General features: G+C 48.5%; 1 protein-coding gene across 5 annotated transcripts in view; it reads left to right on the top strand.

The window, feature by feature from the left end:
- ABLIM3 (actin binding LIM protein family member 3) overlaps positions 1 to 24,430 on the top strand; it is a 109,850-nt gene that overhangs the window by 60,152 nt on the left and 25,268 nt on the right. For all 5 annotated transcript variants that reach the window (XR_008504949.2, XR_010413261.1, XR_010413262.1 and 2 more), the window contains 3 exons: positions 1,759 to 1,852; positions 9,371 to 9,458; positions 22,287 to 22,345. Coding sequence is in view for 1 of the 5 variants with exons in the window: in XM_064596683.1 (XP_064452753.1) it covers positions 1,759 to 1,852; positions 9,371 to 9,458; positions 22,287 to 22,345 (241 nt within the window). In the remaining 4 variants the exon portion in view is untranslated. The remainder of the gene's footprint in view (positions 1 to 1,758; positions 1,853 to 9,370; positions 9,459 to 22,286; positions 22,346 to 24,430) is intronic.

The following is a 24,430-nucleotide window of genomic DNA, read 5'->3' as shown; positions in this document are numbered from 1 at the left end:
CTGGCAGAGTGGCGGGCACTTAGAGGCACTGCCTCTGGCATTGATGCCTGGGTTAGAAGCCCGGCCTCCGTGACCTTGGCAAAGGACTAACTTCTCTGAGTCTATGTCCTCGTTTATAAAAACAGGGATGAGCAGACCTACCTCGTAGGGTGGTGCAAAGGCTCAGACATACTAGTAAGTGTCTAGTCAATACTAATTTGACCATCTGCCTCTTTTTAGAATCATGGATATTTCAAATTCCCCAAGGCCTCCCAATCCATGGGTCCAAACGAGGTGGGGTTGGCATTTATACACAAATGTTGCTGGCGCACTGTACCCACCTCCTGACAAATGACTTTGTCCCCCTGCAAAGTCACCCTCCCACACCCACGGAGTGTGGAAGTGTTGGCAGGGGTGGGAGGAGGCTTGTCTCGGGGGCCTTCCAACAACAGTCTGACCGCTGGCCTTACTGGGCATTGGTCGTCACTGCTCCCTCCCCCTCAAGAGAACACACGCTCCCTGCCACACAGGCTGGGCTCCCAGCAAGCCCAGCATGGCAACAACTTGGAGATGAAACAACTGCATGCCTGTCCTTCAGGCCTCTCTGCGTCAGCTGGTTCTGTTGCACCCAAAAATGGGGGAAGTGTCCCTCTCTCCTCCTGGGCTCATTAGCAGCACAGAGCCGTGTCGTCAGATCTGGTCCTTAGAGCCAGGCAGGGCCCAGAGCTGGGGTGAGCTGTCTGACGTCCCCAGCTACCTCCATGTCCTCCTTGAAGACCCCTCTCCGCAATCATGGAGATTCCTCTGGCTGCCATTTGCGGTGTGCTCACTAGAGGCCAGGCACTGAGCCTGAGCCCCGGGGCACACGGCAGCCATGTCCTTCCGGCCGCAGGACCACCTCGGGGAGGACCCAGACCGCCTGGGTTTGAATCCAGCTTCAGGTCCTCTGAGTTGAGTTTTCTCATCAACACGATGGGGAGACTGATAGTTCTGACCTCACAGGGCTGCCGTAAGGATTCAGTGAAATCCTCTATGTGAAACACCATCAGAGAGCCTGCCACACCGAGAAATCAGCATCCGTGGCTATCAGTAGCAGAAAGTAGTGTAAGAATAATTCACAATAATCTTATTACTGCCTGATAAGTTGGAAGCACCGGGCGAAAATGAAACACATCGGAAGTGGTTAGGGTAGGTTCCACTTATCGCCTGACCCGAGAGCACAGTCAGATGATTCCCTCACTACAGGTAAAATCTTTTATCAGATGAGGAGCCCTGAAGGCTCTGCACAAAAATTGACCCCATTGATGACTTCCTAGAAGGGGCTGGGAGGAAGGAGAAGACTTTTCCCTTTATGCCTTTGTAATGTGCCAAATGCAAATACTACCCATTCTAAATAAAATAAAACTTCATACATTTTTACAATACATTTTTACAAGAACCCTTTGGGATAAAGAGAAGAAAGTGGGTCTGGAGAACTTGTGGGGGAAAAATAGAAAGGGGAACAGAAAAGGGATATTCATGGCCAGCAGCCCAGACCGGTGGCTCCCAGGTGCACTTGGGGAGTTTGCCAAGAGGCAGATTCCTGGGCCCCCCTCCCAGGGGATCTCTGATTCCATAGATCTGAGGGGTGTCTGGGGAGTTTGCATTTTTAACAAACTCCCCAAGTGTTTCTAATCTTGGTCCAGTCACCACTGGCTGCGGGTCCAGGAACTCACATGTGACACCCCCCATGGACCACCCCCCCCAACTTCCTCTCCCTGTGTGGATTTCCTCTTGCAGGGATGGCATTCCGTACTGCGAGTCCGACTACCACTCCCAGTTTGGCATTAAATGCGAGACTTGTGACCGATACATCAGCGGCAGGGTCTTGGAGGTGAGTGGGTCCAAGTAACTGTGAAGATGTTTGCACAGGGTGGCCTGTGACTCCAAAAGGGCGTCACTGAGGACCCCTCGTCCATAGCACCCCCCCTCCCCTGCTGCCTTGACCTCAGCTTAGCTTGCTACATGACTTGAGCAGATAACTTTGCGTCTTCGGACACCCCTAAAATGAGAAGCTGGACAAAATAATTCCTGGCTCGGGCGCCTGGGTGGCTCAGTTGGTTAAGCGACTGCCTTCGGCTCAGGTCATGATCCCAGGGTCCTGGGATTGAGTCCCACATCGGGCTCCCGGCTCAGCAGGGAGCCTGCTTCTCCCTCTGACCCTCTCCTCTCTCATGCTGTTTCTCTCTCGCTCGCTCTCTAATAAATAAATAAATAAAATCTTTAAAAAAAAAATTATTCCTGGCTCCAAAAATGCTGTGCTGGGAATATCAGTGGCTTCTCTGGACTCCGACCCAGATAGATTACTGGGGAGGGACAATTATGGTTTTCTTCCCAACCTTGCTAAAGGATGGAAGCCATTTTTAATTTTTTAAGCATTCGGTAATGTGCTGATTTAAGAACCAGCTTGTCTAGCAGCTTGCTCCCTGCGCCCTGCTTTGGCTGGTCCATCGCCATGGCAACAGCTCTCCCCTGCCTCCGATGCACAGCTAGCTCTGCCAGTAACAAGCAACCCGCGGCACCCTTTCTGAGCCCCTGCCCCAGCTCCCTGTGTGTCGCCCTTCCTGGCCTTCCTTCCCACACCCTATGGGCCCAGAAAGCTGTCTTCCTATGCTTTGGGACCACCCACCTTGAGGAATTAAAAACAGGAAAGAGTCTGGTGCAGAGGACAGACAATAGCCTAAGACCAGGAACAATTGGGTTCGGATATTGACTCAACTGCTAACTCATGCTCACATTTGGGGTGAGTGTCTTTGCCTCCCTAGGCCTCAGTTTTCCCTTCTGACAGTGGCTGGGGGACGGCAGACTGGGGCAGCTCTTGCGAGCAAAATCATTAATTGTGTCAAAGCTGTCCAGTTGGTGGTGGTCACCTGCAGTCAGCCCTGTGTTGAGAAGGATTCTGCAGCCACATGTGGGCCCAGCAGGAGAGAGTGTTGTAACCAGGGAAGGAGGAGCCCAGGAGATGGACTGAAGCTGAGCCCCGAGGATGAGAAGGAGGCTGTGTTCTGATGCCCTAAAGGAAGAAGAGAGCTTGACCCATTCAGGGAACAGAGAAAAAAAGCCAGTGTGGCTGAATTATGTAAACTGGGGTTCAGGGAGGATGGTCTATCACACAGCGCATACCACATAGAGCTTTGTAGCCGTCTAGGAGTTTGGATTTTGTAGTAAGTGCAATGGAAAGGTATTGGAGAGTTTTAAACCGAGGAGCAACGTGGTAAGATTGTAGGGAGTCAGAGAGAATAAGACAAAGGCACAGAGCTGATAAACCATTAAAGCTTTCCAGGGAGCAGTAGGGGTGAGGTGTGGAGGAGAAGGCAAGACACAGGAGCGCAGCTAGGGTGTTGGCCCCAGTTTCCCAGGGCCCCCATTCCAGGGTGAGGAGTTTGTATGGGAGTCACTGGGCAACAGGCATTGTGGAAAGACTGAGCATGAGCGATCCCCTTAGAGTTGCTCCTTAGAGATGGATGATGTGATGGACATGGGTTACATTCGGAGGAAAGATACTGGAAGTGGGAGACAAGCGAGGAGGCCATGACACCGCGGGCAGGACTCAAGATCTATAGTAGCAGCAGCCAGAGCACCCACCTGCCTCCCGCATGATGGGAGCGGAATTCCCATAGCTTTGCAGTGGGGCCCCGGGTAGACATGAGGACTGAAGGAAAAGAGGCCAGAAGTTGTACCAAAGCATCAAGCCTGGATGAGAGGAAGTCTGGTGCTATTCTCTGTGGAACTGGGGGTGGCAGGGAAAGAAGCTGATCTGGGCAGAAACACAGTGAGTTCCATTCGGGACAGGTTGTGATTGAAATTCCGGGAAGGTTTCAGGAAGGCAGTCAGAAATGTGGAGCAGAGCTCAGGAACACAGCTCAGGCGTGGAAGGAATAATCTCAGAAAGGCTAGGATTTGCGTAAGAGTCAGCACCAGGGCAGTCACCGGGATTGGGGGTGGGGGGGAACAGAGGAAGAGAGAGAGAGGAAGAGAGGGAGGGGGAGGGAGGGAAGAGTGGGCTGAAGGCAGCCTTGGGGAATAACTACTTATGGGCTTGGGAATACTGAGGAGTTGTCAGAGAAAGAGGAAGAGCTGTGAGGGGAGAATGGGGGCCAGGCCACAAGAGGACAGCACTTCAGAAAGGAGAGCGAGGTCCGCCCGCGTTGGTCAGATTCTGTAGAGCAGTTGGGGACTATGTGGGCTGAGGAAAGGCTGGTGACGGGGGAGGGAAGGTAACCTTCAGGACAGTTTCAGCTCTGCAGGATTATAGGGGTTATAGGCATCTGCATCCTCGTGGGGTAAAGGGTCCATGGGATGAGAGATCATAAAAGCAGACTTTTTTAAAAAAGATTTTATTTATTTATTTATTTATTTATTTGAGAGAGAGAGTGAGAGAGAGAGAGCATGAGCGAGGGTATGGGCAGAGGGAGAAGCAGACTCCCCACTGATCAGGGGGCCTGATGTGGGACTTGATGGGACTTGATCCTGGGACTCTGGGATCATGACCCGAGCCCAGGGCAGACACCGAATGGACTGAGCCACCCAGGCGCCCCAAAGCAGACTTTTCTTTGGAAAAGGAGGAAATTTGGATCACACGCAGGGTTGCAGATGGGAATTCATCCCAGCAGTTCCAAGCTGCTTTGAAACTGTGTCTGCGGTGGCTGTCTTCTCCCTTGTGTTACTGTGTTTTAGCATCATGGGAGCCTCCGTTCGGGCTGCTGTTGTAACCAGGTTTCGATTGATTCCATTTGTACAAGGCTCCATTAGCATCGGGGACTGATTGATTTTTTTTTTTTTCTTAGCGCTGGAAGAGACTTTTAGCTATTAACTAGTTAACCCTCCTCATTTTACAGATGAGAAAAGTGAGCCCCAAGACGTGTGATGTTATTCCAAGGTCATACACAGTGTTTCTGGTAAAGCGGGAACTAAAATCTAGAACTCCAGACTCCTATATCCCATACATGTGCCCACAGCTCTCAGCCACTCGGAGGGGGCGGGGGGGGGGTGTCTTTGAGGTCACATGATGTGATGAGCTATATGGTTGGAGTAGAACAGACTTGGATTCCAATTTTACCACTTCTGGCCATGAAACCTGAAGCAAGTCACTTTCTCCAAGACTTGGAGTCTTTATCTACCATGGCGAATTCTATTATTCAACTTCTGATGGATATGTTAGTGTAAAATAATAGAAAATAAATATATTTATTGGTCTCTGCCCCCAGTTCCTAGCACAGGGCTCCTAAAACCTTTGCAATGTCCTAAGTGTTAAGAGCACTAGGAGCATCTTTTGTTCTAATATTTGTCTTTGACTCGGCTTCCTGACGCAGAGTTCCTAAATTTCCTGGAATTTCCTGGGTGATCAGAGTATCTTTTGTTCTAATGAGGGGACTCTAGGTGGGCTCCTGGAGAGCTTCAGGTTGGGGGCTGATCACCAGGAAGACCAAGCCATGATTGGAAGCTTGGAACTTTCAGCCCCACCTCCCATCTGCCAAGAGTGGGAGAGACAGGGGCTGGAGACTGAGGTAATGGTGGATCATACCTATAAGATGAAGCTTCCATAACAGTCCCCAAAGGATGGGGTCTGGAGAGCTTCCAGGATGCTGAACACATGGAGGTTCTGGGAGAGTGGTGTGTGGGGAGAAGGCATGGAAGCTCCGAGCCTCTTCCCACACACCTTGTCCTACAAATCTCCTCCAGCTGGATATTCATCTCTATCCTAAGTAAATGTAAGTGTTTCACCGAGTTCTGTGAGCTATTCTAGCAAATTATCGAACCCAGCCTGGGGGTCATGGGAACCCCAATTTATAGCCAGTCAGCCAGAAGCACAGGTTACAACCTGGGACTTGGGATTGGCATCTGAAGTGGGGGAGGGGCAGCCTTGTGAGCCTGAGCCCTTAACCTGTGGGGTCTGACGCTCTTTCCAGGTAAATAGTGTCAGAACTGAGTTAAGTGGTAGGGCACCCCGCTGGTGTCTCAGAAAATTGCTTGCTATGGAACAACCCCCCCACCACACACACGCACACATCTAGTGTCAGACGTCTTATGAGTAGGGTAGTCATGTGAGAGTAAAGGACACATACAGGAGTGTCTTTACAGGTAGTAAGGACTTTTTTGGTTGCAAGTGCAGAAATTATATTCAAATGGCTCAGGCCAAAAAGGAAATTTATCAGCTCCCATAATAAAAAGCCCAGAGGGAGGTCTTGCTTCGGGCGCAGCTGGATCCAGTGCTCAAATGAATGCATTTGGAGTATCCTGCCATCCTGGCTCCAGTTTGTCCTGTGTTGGCTTTATTCTCAGGAAGGCTCTCCATGATGGGAGAGTTGGACACCAGTCGCTCCAGGCTTACATCCTATCAGACAGCATCCCCCAGGGGAAGGGGAGCTTCTCTTTTCTCATAGCTCAGCCCAGGACTGGCTCTCACTGGACAATCTCAGACCAGTCTCCAAACCAATAACTATGACCATAGAGTTGGAATATACTTATTGGTGGGGTCAGCCCTACTTAACCAGACAGACTGATGTGGAGAATGGGTAGTCCCACTCAGGTAAGGCCTGGTGCTGTTTCTGGAAGAAGGGAGAAGGATGTTGGCCAGGCAAAAATAACACTTGCCCACTACAGGGCCCAGGACATTTGCAGGGACACAATAGGTACGTAATTAAATTCCATTTCCCCTTTCCCATTCCCTCCCTAGGCCACCCCGCAAGTACTTCCTCAGTGACAGAGCTCAACATGCTGAATGACAGTCACACTTCTTTCTTCCTAGTCTGTGTCCTCTCCAAGGAGAACAACACTGCCCAGTACCACCTCTCCTGACCTCACTCTGGTTCTCAGCCCTCTCCGATATGCCCCGTTTTCCTGCACTGTTTTCTTGATTTCGGTTTCTTAACAGAGTGTCCCATCTTACCTCGCTGACTATGCTGGGTGCCGGCTGCTCTGGCAGCCTCCCTCCCTCAAGTTGCTTCCAAGTTGTCGCTAAGATGGTGCGCGGCGTCTCTCGGCCCGGGTGGGGTGATGGGGCGTGGCATTTCGGAAGATGCCAAGCTTCGGTTTTGCTGAGGCGCTGTTGCCTCCCTGGAAAACAGGTCTATAATTGAAATGATAAAGAGACACAAAGTAGGAAGAGGCTACTAATTAAACCGATTATCCCTGTCATGGTAGGAGAGAGTCAGTCCCACGACATCTCAGCTTGGGAAAATAGCAGGCTCCTTCCAAAGTTTGAACACAGTTTGCTTTGATGATGAAAAGGGCATTTTATCATTGGTGGGAGCCACACAAAGCAGACAGAAATAAGGAACACTGGAGATTTTTTGTTATTTTTTGAAAAATCTGCCCTTTCTTCATTCTTGCTAACTTCTTAGAATAAATCAAGTATCTCCAGAATAGGCAAGCCCATGCCTACCCATCCACCATGCCCAAAAAAGATTCAGAAATAAGCCTTCAGCATTATTCAGTTATAATTTTTGAATTGGAAGGAACCCATTAGCATCCCACCAAGTGATGGCTTGGGAAGCGGCCTTTAACAATCCCTCAATATCCATCAATTTTCCTCAGGCATATCCCCCCAAATTCACCTTGCCCTAACATGCAAAATATACACTTGACTCTTAAACAATGTAGGGTTCAGGGCACTGACCCCCACACAGTTGAAAATCCATGTATCATTTTGACTCCCCAAAAACTTAACTACTAATACCCTACTGTTGACTAGAAGCCTTACCCATAACATAAACATCGATTAACACATATTTGTGTGATGTATGTATTCTATAACAGTATTCTTACAATAAAGTAAGCTAGGGAGAAGAAAATGCTATTAAGAAAATCATAAGGTAAAGAAAACACATTTACAGTGCTCTATTTGTTGAAAAAAATACTCACCTGTAAGTGGACCAACGCAGTTCAAACCCATGTTGTTCAAGGGTCAGGTGTACCTTCAAAACAAGCCCCACCTTCCAGCCCCATCGCTGAGCTGAGTTCCTCCATATGGAGAGTCTGGAACCACCACTGAAGGACCCCTGCATACCAAGTCCTCTGGGCTGGGACTGTGGTGTCAGAACGGTCAGCGTGGAAGTGAGTGCTACATGGATGACCTGTCCTCCCGGGTGACCTGCCCTCCCGGGTCCAGCTGCTATTGCTCCTGGTTTCCAGTGACACCTAGAGGCATAACCTTCTCTGAGCCTGTCTCTTCCCCCATAGAAGAATTTGCAGCTGCAAATAATTTCCATTTCTATTTGAAGTAGTCGTAGGAAAGGAAAGTGGGAATAGTCAAGGGGCTCGCCAAAACCAGACTGGGGTGAGTGGGGGATGGGGCAGACGTACTGGGGTGCTGCCATCGCAGGCCCGGAGCCTCAGGGTTAGAGACTCTCCAGCAGGTCCTGCCTTTGTGGGGCCCATTTTTGTCCACCAAGCCCTAAAAACCTGTCCTTCACGTGCCACTCTCAGAAGTTTTGCCATGTCTATGGACCTTGTATATGAATTCTTACTTAATACTTTCATTTGTCTTTAAGTTGACTCACTTACAAATAAAAAAAAAAAAATGTAACAAGAAAACCAAGATCACTTGCTATATTGCCAGTCACCATATATATATATGTATACATATATATACGTATATACATATATACGTATATATATGTATATACACACAGATATAGCTCTAACTGGATTCTACTGCTTGTGGAGGCACCAAGCCTCAAACGTATTCTCATTCTTAAAAAGGTAGGTTAGTAAGTTTCAGATAGATGTTAAAGACACAGTAGCACCAAACTGGTACTCTCTCCTTGAGAAAACCAGAAGAATTGGGGGCGCCTGGCTGACTCAGAAGAGCATATGACTCTTTATCTCGGGGTTGTGAATTCAAGCCCCATGTTGGGTGTATTCAAATGAATAAAATTTTTTTAAAATGGAAAAATTGGCAGAGGAGTGAAAAGGAGGTCCTTTTCTTCATTGATCCCATGTTACTAAATCCCAGGTCCATGTACCACTCAAAGTCACTCAGGTACCACTAGTGGTAAGGGCCCCATTCTTGGGGAAATGTTGGGGTGTCCTCAAAGCAAGATTGTTTCCTCATCTAGAAATGAGGAGGTGGGACCAGTGGCCTCCAAGGGGTCCTTTCACTGCCAAAATAGAAGTGCAGGGGTCCAGGGAAGTCCCCTGAACTGCCTTCGGGGACCCATGGTATGGAGTCACCAAGCTTCCTGGGTGGGCTTTTAGATGGTTCTGGACTCCCCTAGGTTGACTCCCAACCAACCTTAGGGTCATGAAGTCACCAGCAACGCTAATGTGCCTAGGAGATGTTCAAGCCCAACCTGCCCCGTGCACAGCAGCCCCAGCTCTGACCTCCTCTTCCTTCTTCTTATTTCCACAGGCAGGAGGGAAGCACTACCACCCGACCTGTGCCCGGTGCGTCCGCTGTCACCAGATGTTCACGGAAGGAGAGGAGATGTACCTCACAGGTAAGCAAACCTGACCTTCTGGAAGGCATCGCTGTCCACCCGCGTCTGTAAAGGCAGATACAATCTCCTTCATTTCGGTGTTATCTTTGTTTTTGGCTTGTCCTCAAAATTGCAATTAATTCGCCCCTCTCTGGGTGGTATGGGAAAGTTGCCGGTGTGGCTAATACGAAGTGACATGTAATCTGCCTCCCGTCCCTGTGCGCCTCCACCCGCTGTTCAGCTGGCCTGCCTCCAGGGCAGGGCTCTGAGCAGACTCCCCTGGCTCCGCCTGGGCACGGAAGTGGGAGCAGAACCAGGCCAAGGGGTCAGAGAACCTCACAAAGATGCGAGTGTTGCGGGACGTCCTCAGCATCACAGCCCCTACCCCACCTCCCTCTCCCGCCCCCCACAACTCAGAGCGCCACCACAGGCTGCTGCTCGGGTCTCCCCTCAGACTCTTGGGGTACACGAAAAGAAATGGAAGGGAACCAGCAGTCTCCAAGAAGCAAAGAGGGACTGGTCTCCCTCTGCCACCTCCCAGGGCCCAGCCCTCTGGCCCCAGGCTTCTTGCCCATCTCCCACTCAGTCCCCAGGCTCTGTTCTAGGCTCCAACCTCAGCGCAGTCCATCCTCCCAGGACATTGTAGTGTTCTCGGCGGATCCCTGTCTTCAGGGCCCCTGGCTGCCCACCACTGTAGGTACCGGCATTTCAGCCTAGCATTCAGGACCCTCTCACTGAGGTCTCAGACTGCCTTTCTATTTCCAGCCTTGAATAAACCCAACATTCAGCTGTCAGAGCCCGAGTGCAATTGCCTCTCCATCCACTCAACAACCATTTCTTGAGACGCTACCTTGTGCGGGCTCTGCCCCAGGGTCCTTAGTGAGTTCCAGCCCCCGCCCCACACGGGGTGGGGGGGCCCACAGTCAGGAATCCCACAGATAACCATCCATAGTGATAAGCTTCATGAAGGGGGCAGGTATGGGACTCTGAGAGCACTTAATGTGTGGGGTGAATGTCGAGGAAGATTCCTGAGGAAGGGCCAGGAGCTGGGACCCAAAGGATGGGTGGGCTGGGATACGCCCCCTGAGGGGACAGAATCTGCCAGGCTCTGAGGCGGCTAAGGAAACGGCAGGCGTGGGAGACCGTAGCTGGGGAGCAGATGAGGTGAGAAGTCAGGCAGAGCAGGGGGCAGGGGCAGACAGCGAACTCATGCCCTGCTGCGTCCTTGTTGTTGCTCTTTGTTTGCCTGTGTCCTGGCACACTCCAGTCTCCCATGCCCTCGTTTGGAAATCCTGCCATTCTAGCCCCAGGTGGGTCACTACCGACTTCATGACCCCCTCAGGTGCCCCTGACCCCACCCACAACTTAACACACTCCCTCCATCCCGGTCCCCTCCAGCTTGCAGTGGAGTCCTTGGCCTTCTCTGGGAGACCTTTTGCTCCCGACGTTGACCCCACTAAGTACTCCCTCTCCAGGTGGTCACTGTTGACTGGTTAGTTGGCTTGCTGGGTGATTAGGCATGCCCAGATGTTTGAGTAGCCACAGGCGGGCCCCTCCTCCACATTTCCCCACAAGGCAGAAGGCCTGGGAAGCAGTCACAGAGTGTGTCTCCCTGTCACGCTTGTGCTAGCCGCAGTGACCCGGCCGCAAGGTCCCTCACCCTGCAATGCGTGCTTTTGCCTAGATCAGGGTTTCTCAGCCTTCCCGCCGTCGACACTTCGGGCCAGAGAAGTCTTTGGTGTAGGGACTGTCCTAGGCATTGCGCAGGATTTAGTCGCATACCTGGCCTCTACCCTTCCAGTCGTGACAACCAAAAATATCCCAGACATCTGCCCTGGGCGGGGGGGCAGGGGCAAAATTGTTCTCCGTGGAGAACCACTGGCCTAAATATAGTCAAGAGAATCTCATACCTTCTACTGGGAATGCTGGAGCGGGAATTCTCTGTTGGATGGACTAGGTGACCATTTCTAAGATGCTGTTGAGTTTACAACTACCTACTTATATGTACAGTCAGACAGGCACTGGAGATGGAAGGGTCCCAGAGGTCACCCTAGACTATTAAGTAACAATGCTCACTGTATAGATGGGAACTGTGAGGCCCAGAGAGAGGTAGAGCATTAGGGGCAAACCGGCTTTATGACACCCACCCCAGGGCTCTTTCCACCTCACCTCCTGGGACCCGGGATCTGCCTGCTACTTACGTCCCTACAAGGACTGGACCTACCTCTTTCATCAGCACTGATCCCTAGCGCTTCTGCTGCAGGACGCTGGGTTATGTGCTGGGAAGTCCCCCAGAGTCTCAGCACACTGCATGATGTCTTCGTGGACCCTGATCACCAAGAGAATCTGGACTGTGCACTTAGTTTGGAAATTCGTTGCATGGTATTTCTCTCCCCCTTTCCTGATAAACACATTTCCTAGTGTTGAAACTATTCTCTCACTCACATCACTAGAATAATCAACATCTTTATCTCCCTGCTTGAATTCCCAATCCTAATCTCCCCATTTGGTGCCTTGAATCCTGGCTCCACTGCTTACTAAATTTTTTTACCTTGGGCAAGTCTCTTAACACTGAACCTCGGTTACCTAGCCTGGTAACTAGGTAGAATAGGCTATTAACAGTCCCTACAAAATATGATAAGTTCATGACACATGGAAAGCTCTTAATTCATTCATTCATTCAACAAATACCTATTGAGCACTGCCTGTGTGCCCAGTGCTCCCTTAACAACCGGAGATGTAGCAGTGAGCCGGTCTGGCAAGTTCTCTGCCCTCCCGGAGCTCACATCCTCGCGTATCAGAATCTTCTAAGCCTTGCTTCTGGCCAGAACTTCATAGAATGCTGCAAGGGTTAAGTGATGAGGTGAACAGCTTGGTGATCATTCGAGAGAAGCCACAATCAAACCTACCACAGAGATGCCTGCAGGAAGTGGGAGATATTTTTGGTAATGAAGAAGGGCCTATCACCCTCCTCCTTAATTATCCCCATTCCTTCCCTCCTGGCTCCTGGGAGAGTGGGAGTAATTGCAGGGCGTTCAAGGACCTGCCTCAAGGGATGCTGTGTGATTGTACAGTGAGGGGGACCAGGCCATCCCATGCTAGAGTCATGCTGACTCGGGCTGTGAGTGTCTTCGGGGTGGCAGCCAGAAGAGCGTTCTGCTACCACTGAAAGCCGGGCCTCTGATTGTCTTGGATACCCTCCCTGGGTGGGGGTACCAGGACTCAGCATGATATTCCCCAGAAATGGCAAGAAAACTCTCCTCATAGGCAGCACAGAAGTGAGGAGAGCCAGGACTCCTGAGTTCAAGCACCAGCACTTCTGTGGATGGGCTGTGACCTTGAGAAGTGACTTCCTTCTCTGGGTCTCTTCCTTCACCTGCAAAATGAGAATAATTATTCTGTCTCTCATTCATACATTCAAACTGGGGCCATGCTATGTGCCAGGTTCTCTGTGATGTGCTGGGTGCTCAAACATGAACGAGGCAGGAGTGCTTGCTTCCTCGGTGAAGTTCACTATCAGGAGGGGAGACCGACTTTAATCAAATAGAAGCGTAAATACAACAACAAGCTGTGATAAATGCAGAGAAGGCAAAGCTTGGGAGCAATGGGAGTGTGTTTAGAAGGCTCCTGATCTAGTTCTGGGAGGTCAGAGGAGGCTCTGCTGAAGAAGGGAAATTTCAAGCCAAGATCTTGGAAATGAGTAGGAGGTGGGAGGGTGAAGAGGGGAGGAAAGATGGTGGAGGCGGAGGGAGTAGCAGGTGCAAAGGCCCTCGGTGGGAGGAAGCACCATGCGGTAGAGAAACGGAGGCAGGCCCACACGCCCTGCCTACAGAAGCAGGTGCGCTCCACAAGGTCCTTGTGAACATCAGAGAGAATGAATGTGAAGGTGCTAAGGGCCCCGTGAAGCAACATACGTGAGAGAGAGAGAGAGAGCGTGAAGAAGGCTGCAAAGTTTAAAATCCCGGTCTTGTCAGTCCTGTAGCGGACACAGCGAGGCACTGGCAGCCGCCTCGGGAAGTTCTTCGGGTCAGTTTGTTTGTGTTTTAATTACTGTGTGATGGCTTTCTGATGAGCTCTAATTGGGAGAAGGCTGACGTCTGTCAAGAGAAGAACTTCTGGGGCCCCCCGGAGACCAAAGCAAGTTTTCTTTTATTTGTTTTCAGTTCTGCTGTGCATTCAGTCTTTTAACTGTTTCTGTAAAGATGCCAGATTTCTAATCTGTTTGTTGTCCAAACCCTTCATTTGGGCTTCACCAGGGAATCACGTCAGTGATTTTGTGCAGCAGAATAATAGCCAAGATGCTGCAGGTTCGAGCAAAACATACTGAAATCACGAAGGTTACAGCTGCTGGATCGGTGGGAGTTTTTCTAAACTCAAAATGTGGCTCATGAGATAGATTTTGGTTTTATTCTAAAAATGCCCGTGCCCAGGGAAAAGGAGAGATAGACTTTGTTCCTCTCCTTCTTTCTATGCTATATACGCCCCTGTTCCGAGGGTCTGAGAGAGAAGGACGCTGGGAGCCCAGGAGCTGGGCTGCAGAGTTTTAAACAGATCTCTGTTAGCATTCGTGTAGTTAACGAAAACCCACAGGCAGGAGATCCTGACAAACCTTGCTCTGCTAACGGAAGAAGTGTAACAAATTGTAGGTCCTGCTAATAATAATAATAGGCCATCAGCTGATATTCGTTGAGTACTTAGAATGTGCCAAGCACTGTACTGAGTTTTAAATGCAGTCTCCCATTTTATCCCCACAACAGCCCTGTGAGCCAAAAGCCATGAATATCCCCATATTAGAGAATAAGAACGTTTAGAGAGGTTATGTCCCTGGGCCAAAGTTAGCTGGCCTATCTTACTAGGCTTTGTTTAAGGCAGTTTCTCCCATTTATTTTCAGAACTCTTTTCTTTTTAAAGATTTTATTTATTTATTTGATAGAGAGAGAATGGGCAGGGGAGGGACAGAGGGAGAAGGAGAGGAAGAGGGAGACACAGACTCCCCGCTGAGCAGGGGGAGCCAAACGTGGGGCTCGATCCCAGGACCCTGAGATCATGACCTGAGCTGAAGTCAGACATTTAAATGACTGAGCCACCCAGCCGCCCCTCTTTCCAGAATTCTTAACCTGTGGTTTGTAGTTGGCCTTCTGAATCCAATGAATCTCCTAGAAATGGCTTGTCAAAGTTTGCATGTAGGTATATTTCTCTAAGGAGAGGGTCTGAAAGCTTTTCAAATTTTCAGAGGTGTCCAGGGCCCAAAATCAAGTGAGGAGCCTCAGTTCTGTGTTAATGCAAATCCAAAACAGAGCCCTGAAAGCTTGCCTTGATAATTACCCCCAAACCTTCTTTTCTATAATGGAGTCTATTTCAGATCACATTTCTTTTAGTTCAGACGATAGAAGGTCCTGGTACCAGGAGGTGTGTATTTCCGGCACAGCTGGGGACGCCGCTGACATATAGCAGAGGCTTTTTCCTCTGACAAGTACCTTAAAAGAGGTGCATGGAGCAAACAGATGTTCGAGGCAGGTGCCTCCCGTCATTATGGATTGTAGAACACCAGCCCTCAGTCATAATCTACGTGTTTCATCAAACCACACTTCAAAAGGCACCAACGTACTATTGATTGTTATAAGCTAGTAGTTTAGCATTGTTATTTTAAACTGGATCTCTCTACTGACAGCTTAGCTTGTAGGAGTAATGCTTTAAAACTTTAAATCTCATGTTTCCCCAATCCTGCTACATAATTTTAGACTCTTCAAACATATCCTGTTACTGTACTAAACTGATATCTCCTAACGTCTGAATCTACTAAGCGTATTTCACTTTAAATAGACTACATTTTCATTTTGGATGAGCTGCAATATTTTTTTTAGATTTTTAGGGTTACCAAACATCTTGAATCCTATACAAAATATTATAGTGTAGTAGTTTAAAGTTGGTATTTTAAAGTCTGTTTGCAACTTGCTTCTTCTCTCCGGTAACCTCAAACTCGAGGCAATGTGGCCATATTCTCGCCAGTTACATGTCACATCTACTTCGCCAGCCAATTTGTCCGCCTTGGTCAGAATTAGGTCCAGAGGAGCAATTTCCCTGGCTGCTTCCTCTATTTCCTGGGAAACAAAATTGCCCACTGGGCAAGTCAAGAACTTGTCAGATACTCGGGTTTTCGCTCAATGAGATGTTTTATCAGTCTGGACTTTTTAGGCGGCAAAAACAACATTAGGTAAAAGGGGATTGATCATCTCACAGAACTGAGAAGCATCTAGAAGCAGCACGATGAGGCTGAAGAGCCTGCAGGGGTCAGCAGGTGGTTCTGCTTCTTGCTTCCTTCAGCATGTGGCCTCACAGTCTCCGGCCCTGCTCCGGCTGCCTCCGTGCACACAGAGGGGCAGCATTCTGTGCCAGGTTCAGCACAGAAGTCCCGGAGAGACTCTGTGGAGCCTGACTCGGGCATATGTGCATCCCCAGGCCAGGGTGAGGAGACTGTGCTGGACAGCGCAGGACATCTTAGCTCCCTAAACCCCAACGTCCCCATCTGGAAACAGGGATAGCACTAGGCCCACCTTGCCAGGCTGTGGTATTAAGTGAGCCAACACGAGATAAAGGCTGAACACCGAACCTGGTGCTGCCAGGTCTGCCCGTCTGAGCTCATGTAAACATCCCGGAATGTAGAAATGGCCATTCCCCGTGACGCCATGCGCCCCAAATGCTGACTGTTGTCAATATTACCGTCATTATTAATAACGCTTAACATAGGGCTTAGCCTATGCGGTCAGTAAATGTTAGTTACCGTGGTGAGCATTGACTTAAGTACTGCTGTTCTGTAGTATATAGCGTAAGGCCTGGCATAGGCACTTGCTAAATATTAGTTATAATACTAACAATAAGAAGAAAGCTTAGTGGGTGACACATAGTAAGCACATCTTGCAATTTAATTGCCGGCCTCACTGCTATGGTCAGCAGTTAGTATTTCCCGTGAGCTGCTGTGCACCTGGGTGCTGCCACACCCCTTCCCTCGCCCTCCTCCTATCCTATCCTGCATGCTAACCAGCTTCCTGGCAGCTAAGCACTTTCTCCCTCCACCTCTTTATTAAGCTTCAAGCCCACTTGTCCCTATCAGCGCCAGGCCAACAAATCTTTTCCACTTCTCCTGAGCTGCCCTCGTCCCTGGGCCCAAGCCCAGCCTCCCAGAGGGGTGTGCTGGCTGCTAAGGCGGGCTTCTGTTCTCCAACTCCATCCGCGCAGCCAGCCCTGTGCTTGCTGCAAGCGCCTCGCTCCCCCAGGCCAAGGCTCCCGGGAGTAGAAGAGTAAACACTACCCCCCTGCCCTCAGGTCTCTCGGGTACTCCTTTCCCCTTCCCCAGACTGGATCCTGGCAGAGATTTTTTTTTTGGTAGGGGAGGGTAAATGATGATAATCACAACAACTGACATTGCATACTGCCAACTCCAACAGACTTTGTCCTAATGTGCTCTACCAATATAAACTCACTACTGCTCACAACAGACCTCTGAGGCAGATGCTGTTATCATCCCCATTTTATCAGTGGGGAGACTGAGGCACAGAGAGGTAACTGACTTGCTCTCGACGATGCAGCTAGGAAGTGATTTAATTGGCATTCAAACTCCGTAAGAATATTACAATAAATAAGGCATAGATTGCCTGATACATGGTAAAGACTTACCAGTACCCAAAATTATACTAAAGATGATACGGCTGTTATTGTATGTCAGATTCAGCAGAAAGGCTCACTCTTCTCCCTATTGCTGAGTTTGGGACTTTTTAGTAATAAGTGAAGAGCAGAGTATCCTGTGGTCTACAGGAGCTGTCCACCTTCTTGGGGTAGGGAGTGGGGATTTTTTTGTTCGAGGTAAAATTCTCGTATCAAAAAAAAAAAAATTAACCATTTTACAGTGTACAATTCAGTAGCTTTTAGGATATTAACAATGCTGTACAACCACCACCTCTAACTAGTTACAAAACATTTTCACCCCAGGGCGCCTGGGTAGCTCAGTCGTTAAGCTTCTGCCTTCGGCTCAGGTCATGATCCCAGGGTCGAGCCCCGCATCGGGCTCTCCGTTCCGCGGGAAGCCTGCTTCTCCCTCTCCCACTCCCCCTGCTTGTGTTCCCTCTCTCGATGTGTCTCTCTCTGTCAAATAAATAAAATCTTAAAAAAATTTTTTTCACCCCAAAAGGAAACCCATACCTATTAAACTCTTCCCATTCCCCCTCCCCGTAGAGCCTGGCAACTTCGAATCTGCTATCTTTCTCTATAGTTTGCCCATTTGGGAAATTTCATATAGACGGAATCCTATAATACATAGGCTTTTATGTCTGGCTTCTTTCGCTTTAGCATAGCATAATGTTTTCTAGATCCATCCATGTTGTCACATGTATCAGTGTTTCATTCCTTTGTATGGCTGAATGCTTTTCCACTGTGTGGATACAGCACATTTGTCTGTCCAGGCAGGGATTTTAAAAGAACCATTCCAAGCTCCTAGCAAGTCTAGGTCACAGAGGCTGTGCTGCTGACATACAGGCAGAACTTTGAGAAACCTCACCGTGCTGTGGTCAAGAGAAATCCAGGGAAGAAACCTGCTGTGAGAGAACACCCTGGCTAGCATCCGGGTTTGCTATGCCTGCTGAAACGGACGAGAAGGGCCGGGAGGCAGACAGCAGGGAGGGTCACTGGTCATCTGCAGGGTCTAAAAGCATTCAGATACTGAAAAACGCTGTGCTGGGCAAATAGAACCTTTGGGTGGGCCGGTTTCAGGCACTGTTGTGTTTGCAACCCTGGCCGGGTGGTCTGGAAGACTGTGGTGCCAGGTCTGGCTTCGGCATTAAAATCTCCGCTAATGCAAAAAAAAAAAAAAAAAGTTGGCAAATTGAACTTCAAGGTCCAGCAGAGAGATGGGTGGGTCCCCAAACATTAAAGAACCCCCCAAAATGACCCAAAATATGGGGTGTGCTGTGACCAGTCGGAGAGAAAAGGCTGATGCTGCCTCTGCTAGGAATTAAGAAGAGCCTTACCACCGGCTGAGGGACAGCTTTGCAGGTTCCGATCTTGGCCTCTGAGTCAGCTCACAGGGAAATAGCTAATCCCTTCACTCCATAACTTTAACAGGAGGTTTTAACCACAGGACCTGGAACTGTCCAGGACAGTCTCAGAGGACAAGGGTATGACTCATGGAACCAGGAGTCTAACCAGACAAAAGGGTTGACTTCCTACAAGAAATTAAAATGTTCTTCTGTCTTAAACAATTGGTTTCTTTATCCCATCACATTCCAAAGGAACGAAGTTGAAGTGTTAACTAGTATTCAGCCCCGTGGTTCTCCACTTTGGAGTCCTAAGTCACCCAGGAGCTTGTTAGTATCACAGATTCTCAGGCCCCGCCCCCAGGAGGTGACTTCAGGGGCTCCATGGGAGCCCAGGAATCTGCGTTTTACCAGGCTTCTGGACAACTGGGCCACAGCTCACACTTGGACAGACCCCAGTCTAGTGAATATTCTGATAGAAACTCACTCTGAAATTGTAGCTGTCAAATCAGAGTCTAGATTGTACTGCTTGTCCAAATCGCTGAGCCCAGTGTGGAGAACTCAACTGGCCTAAAACAGAATAACATGTTTCTTTTGTTTTATTCATTCACTCCATGAGTATTTATTGAGAATCTGCAGTCCCTGCAGCTATATCTGCAGATAAGACAGAGGTGAATCCCGCTCCTTATAGAACTTACATTCCAGGCTAATTCATTGGATGGGGCAAATAATTCATTTTTTTCTATACAGAGAAATCTGTGAAGATGAAAACACAGAATCTCCAAGGGTTGGGAGGGAAAGTAAACATCCATTAGTGTAAATACCTCATTATATGTCTCCTCTATAATATCCTTGCTGAGCATGTATCCACCCAATGTGTACTTACATACTTCCAGGGACAGGGAGCTCACTCTCAGAATGGACCCATTCACTCCTCAGACATTGAATTTTCTTTCCCTGAAACTTCTGCCCTTGGTCCTTGTTCTATGTTACAAGACATGCAGAACAAGTTCATTGCTCTTCCCGCAGAGAGGCATTAAAATACTCAAAACCCTTTTTCACTATTCTGCTAAGTCTTCTCTTCTCCATGGTGAAGACCCAGCCCTATGGCCTCATTTTAGGTCCCCTCTCCATCCTGGTTACCATCATCCTCTGGGTGCCTTTCATCCTGTGTCTCATTTTAAAATACAGAGGTGGGAGCACCTGGGTGGCTCAGTCTGTTAAGCGTCTGACTTGGTTTCAGCTGGGGTCATGATTTCAGGGTCCTGAGATTGAGCCCCAAGTCAGGCTCCACGCTAGCACAGAGTCTGCCTGAGATTCTCTCTTTCTGTCTCTGTCTCTCTCGTAAATAAATAAAATCCTTTTTTCGAAAAAAAGAAAATACAGAGGTGGGATCCAACCAGCCATTCATTTATGTCTTTAGGAAACACACTTGAGCCAGGTGCTATCTTAAGCTCTGGGGAGAAAGTGCATGGAAGAGAGTAACGACCTTCTTCACTCTGGATGCTGTCTGTCTGTGGCATGTCGTTGAGCTAGTGGCTAGTGCAAAAGCTCAGCCAACCACCATTTCCTAGGGGTCTTCATGAACAGATCACCTTTTCTTACCTTAATTTACCTAAGTCTGTTGCTCACAACCAACAGATTCCTTCCCTCTTTAGTTTAGATGCTATCCTGCCAACTCCCAAACTTCTGATTTCTTTTCATCTCTAATTATATTTTCTTTCTCCCTTTTGATTCTCCCCCCTCACTTCTTCTATAAACCTGCTTTCCTGTGAGCTGAGTGCTGAAGCCATTTGCGGCTCAGCTTTATTTCAGAACAGATTATGTGAGCAGCGTGGAGAGACCATCGAGTCTGACCTCCTCTCTTTAGACATCATTTCCCCCCCATGAGGACTTCTGCCTGACCCTTGCCCTTCATATGCCTCTTTCTCTTCATCTCACGACCTTCTTAGACATCTGTATCCCCCTCATCCGTTGCCGACGGTGACCTGTGACATAGGCTTCCTGCCAGAGCCACGGGGATAAACAGCTCCTGGTGGGTTCGGCAGCATCCCGGGACCCGGAAATGCTCTCTCGAAAACTCCCCGAAGCAAGGATCCCCACCCACCACTTGGGAGCAGACACACCCTGTGACGGCCAGGCTCGCAGGAGCCGCAGTCCTGGAGTCCCTCTACTGGGCTCCGAGAACCATTGCACTTTACCTTAGCAAGCATTAAACTCATGTTGAATTACTAGGAGCTCACAAGAAAATCAGCCAACGAAACTGAAAGATCCCTATCTATCTCATAAATGACAAACTAGGACTAGAATTAAAAATTTGGAGATGAGGGCACCTGGGTGGCTCAGTTGGTTAAGCGACTGCCTTCGGCTCAGGTCATGATCCTGGAGTCCCGGGATCGAGTCCCGCATCGGGCTCCCTACTCGGCGGGGAGTCTGCTTCTCCCTCTGACCCTCCTCCCTCTCATGCTCTCTGTCTCTCATTCTCTCAAAAAAAAAAAAAAAAATTTTTGGAGATAAAAACAACCTCCAAGACTATCTCAATCCCACCTCATTGTTATTCCAATGAAGAAACCGGGATGCAAGAGAGAATGTGTTAGGGGCCAAGCAGAGGCAAGAATCCAGGCTCCAGAAACAAGATCCCATGCTCCTTACCTCGGGCCTATCCTCTCTGCATCACGTTTCAGGGGCTGATTTTTCAACTTTACACCACCACCCCCATCACTTGGCCAGCATTCCAGTCCCGGGGGTTCCAGGCAACAAACCATAATGGAAAGTATATCCTAAAAACAAAGTCAGACAAACAAATACCATCTGGGTGCTCAGGAATCCAGCCATTTGCTGGCTCCTTTCCTTTTCGGGCTGGTAATCAGAGCAATGGCACCAGAGGGATAATATGTTCCTACTTTTCCTTCTAATCCAGGACACCTGTTTCTTCTTTGGGGAATGTGTAATATTTGGGGCTTCTTCTCAACATGTGACCAGCCACCTGTTGCTCATGCCTTTCCAAATTGGCCTCTCAAGTTTGGGGCTGGCCAACTGGACAACCCCCCAACACACACACACACACACAGTAAAATGCAGGCATTTGTAATATACTAAATTTGAAGAGTCTGGAGCCTCTTAGGAATTAGCAGTTCAAGACAGTGCCCTCAAGCAGACTATACATCATGACACCTCCCCCCTTCAGTATGACAGCTCTTGTACACTGTCAGAAGTCTTTGAAGGGAAAGGAAGGCTGGAGGTCACCACGGTCTGTCGCTTTATTTCACCTCTACTGCCATTCATTCATTCAACAAGTATTTATTGACCACCTGCTACGTGTCACTCACTGCCAATCATCCACTCATCTGTTCACCCCACAAACATGGATGGGGCCTCTGCTGAGAGCAAAATCCCATGCTGGATGCTACAGGAGAGCCAGCAATGAATAAAGCTTAGCCCCTGCCTGGAGGAGCTTCTAATTTAGTTAGGGTCATGAATCCACAAGCCACTGTGATTTGAGGTCATATGTGTTAAGAAAGATACAAAGAACTATGGACCGCAGAGAAAAGAGAAGTCACTCCCTGTTGGCAGGTAAGAAAGGTTGCAAGAAGATGCCGTGTGAGATCTGGACCTCCTTGAGGAATGGGTAGGATTTGGACGGGCAGAAGGAGCGGGAGTGGTTGATCGATGGAGCAGCATAGAGCCTGGGTCACCGGAGGCGGGTCCTCCTGGCTGCTGTGTAGGGCAGATGTGCTGCCGAGGGAGTAAACAGAGGTGAGGGGTGGCGAGAGAGCTACTAGATGTGAAAGGTCTGAGCCTTTGTTATTTTGCTGGCCCGTAGGTTCTGAGGTTTGGCACCCCATCTGCAAACAGGCAGCCCGGGCAGAGAAGAAGTTAAAGGTAAGCAAGCTGGTAGTGATATCAGACCACACTTTTTGCCACTTGGTTGGGGGCACTGTGCTTTAGTAGGGAGTCTTTCCTTGGTATGCACACTTCCAGATGTGTGCCCGTATCCTTAGATTTCCTTAATGCTAACACCTGCCTCGTGGGGCATTTAAGGCGATAAAGACATTGGATGGGAGAGCACTTTGAAAACTGTAAAACTGTGAGTTTTTAGCATTTCTGGGGCCAGGCTCTCGCCTTAGCGTTGCTCACCAAGAGGCCTCGTTGAAGCTGACACACCGGGGGTTTTCCCCAGCCTCACGTCATTTATTAGGAATAATAGCGTGGATACAGGAATTGATAGTATGTAAAGCATCTTCACAGCCACTGTTGGATTTGCTTTCTTTAAGCCTGTGGATCGGATGGGGCAAGGAATTGTATCTTCTCTTTGCTGGTGAGAAATTCAAAGTCTAAAGAGGGTGGTGATTTGCCTACAGTAATACAGCTGGCAAGAGCACGGCCAGTGTCCCCAGGCACACGCTGGGCCACCTGCGGTCCTGCGTCCCGCTGAATTACTGCACTCTGACTAGTACCAAGAAGTCCTGTGAATCCGGGTTCTTGATCCAAGGACGGCTGGGAGGAGCCCCGCTCCTGAGTCCTTGACACTGTGGAGCAGAAAGCTGGGTACATGCTGGGGACAGGCGCTTGATGACGTCCGAAGTGCCTCTACATTTTGCAGAAGAACTGGTCTATTGATGTATAATTTTGTTTGAGCCGTGAGGGCTTTTTTCCCCGTTTCTTCCAAGTCCTCTCCATTTAAGATGTAAAAAGACCTAATTGACCTTTCTTTCCTCAATTTCTACCTTTTTGGTGGCATTTCTCAAATTCAGTTATCCTTCTACAACCCTGATGTTTTTGCCACCTCTGTGCACCCCCTGTATCATTACATACTTAATATTCTTCTTTAAGTCAACCCACTACTCTTCACTTAACGGAACTTATTTTAAAATAAAACTTTATATCGCCAAGTAGAAAGCCAGTATTACTTGCTATAAATAGAAGGTAACCATAAAATACATTCAATGAAAAGGAAATGTTTCTTAAAAATAAATCTTAGAGACTCCAGCTAGATGGTGTTGCCTCTACTCTCTTTATTAAAAAAAAAAAAAAAAAAAAGGAAATGAACAGCTGTTGAGAAAGTTGCTGAAATACATCAGCACTAAGTTAAGACTTCCTCCTTGATTTAACAAAGAGAAATGAAATACAATTTTATGTTTTACTCTCCCATTTTGCAACTCAGTGTCATCAAATGCTCCCCCTAAATTCATCTTGCCAGAATCAGCACCAGTTCACAATGCACAGTTTAGGGGACACTGCTATAGAGCCCCAGGTAGAATGCTTTAATTCTAAATTGTGGCCTGAGAGATCCTCCAGCAATTTTGCAGTCCTTCAGACCAGCCCCTTCATTTTACAGATTGGGAATCTGGGATCTCTAAAATCACATAGTTCACTAGGGGCCCTCAGTTCCCAGGCTGTTTGCTTTTTGACTACAGCATGCCGTCACTCTGTCACTCTCGCAGCTTGCAGGAAGGTCGACATAGTCCCTCCTTCTGCCGAGGGAGCCATTAAGGCATCGTTGCCATTGTTCAGGGAAACATTTTTTAAGTTTATCGCTTAGGCTGATGTCAATTTGCAAGGGATACACTGTAAAGAATCAGTACTTTATGCAATTACAGGAAGTTTAACCTGCTTGTACATTTTATATAAACAAACTGCTAAGGAATGAGTACTAACCAATTTTATTCCCGTTAAAGTAAATACATTATTGGCAGGATAACCCCAAATGAAAAGTTTTATGAATAAATGCCTATCTAAAAGGCCAATTACAAATATGTATAAAAAAAAAAAACAAAAAAACAACCCACAAATCCAAATTCTGTCCAACAGCCTGAAGTTCTGTGTATTTCCAATTTCATTCACACTCAGACATTGATTACAAAGGCAGAAAATAAAGAGAAAGTACAGAAAGCCAGCAAGTGTATTTAACCGTGTTGTCGCTGTTCCCTACAGAGCTGCCTTCTTCCTCCCCGCCCCTCCTCCCCT

The sequence above is a fragment of the Mirounga angustirostris genome, unplaced genomic scaffold, assembly GCF_029215605.1.
Source record: "Mirounga angustirostris isolate CCGP_5_RB_7025 unplaced genomic scaffold, mMirAng1.0.hap1 SCAF_7, whole genome shotgun sequence".
Lineage (NCBI taxonomy): Eukaryota > Metazoa > Chordata > Mammalia > Carnivora > Phocidae > Mirounga > Mirounga angustirostris.
This window is presented reverse-complemented; position numbering and strand designations above follow the sequence as displayed.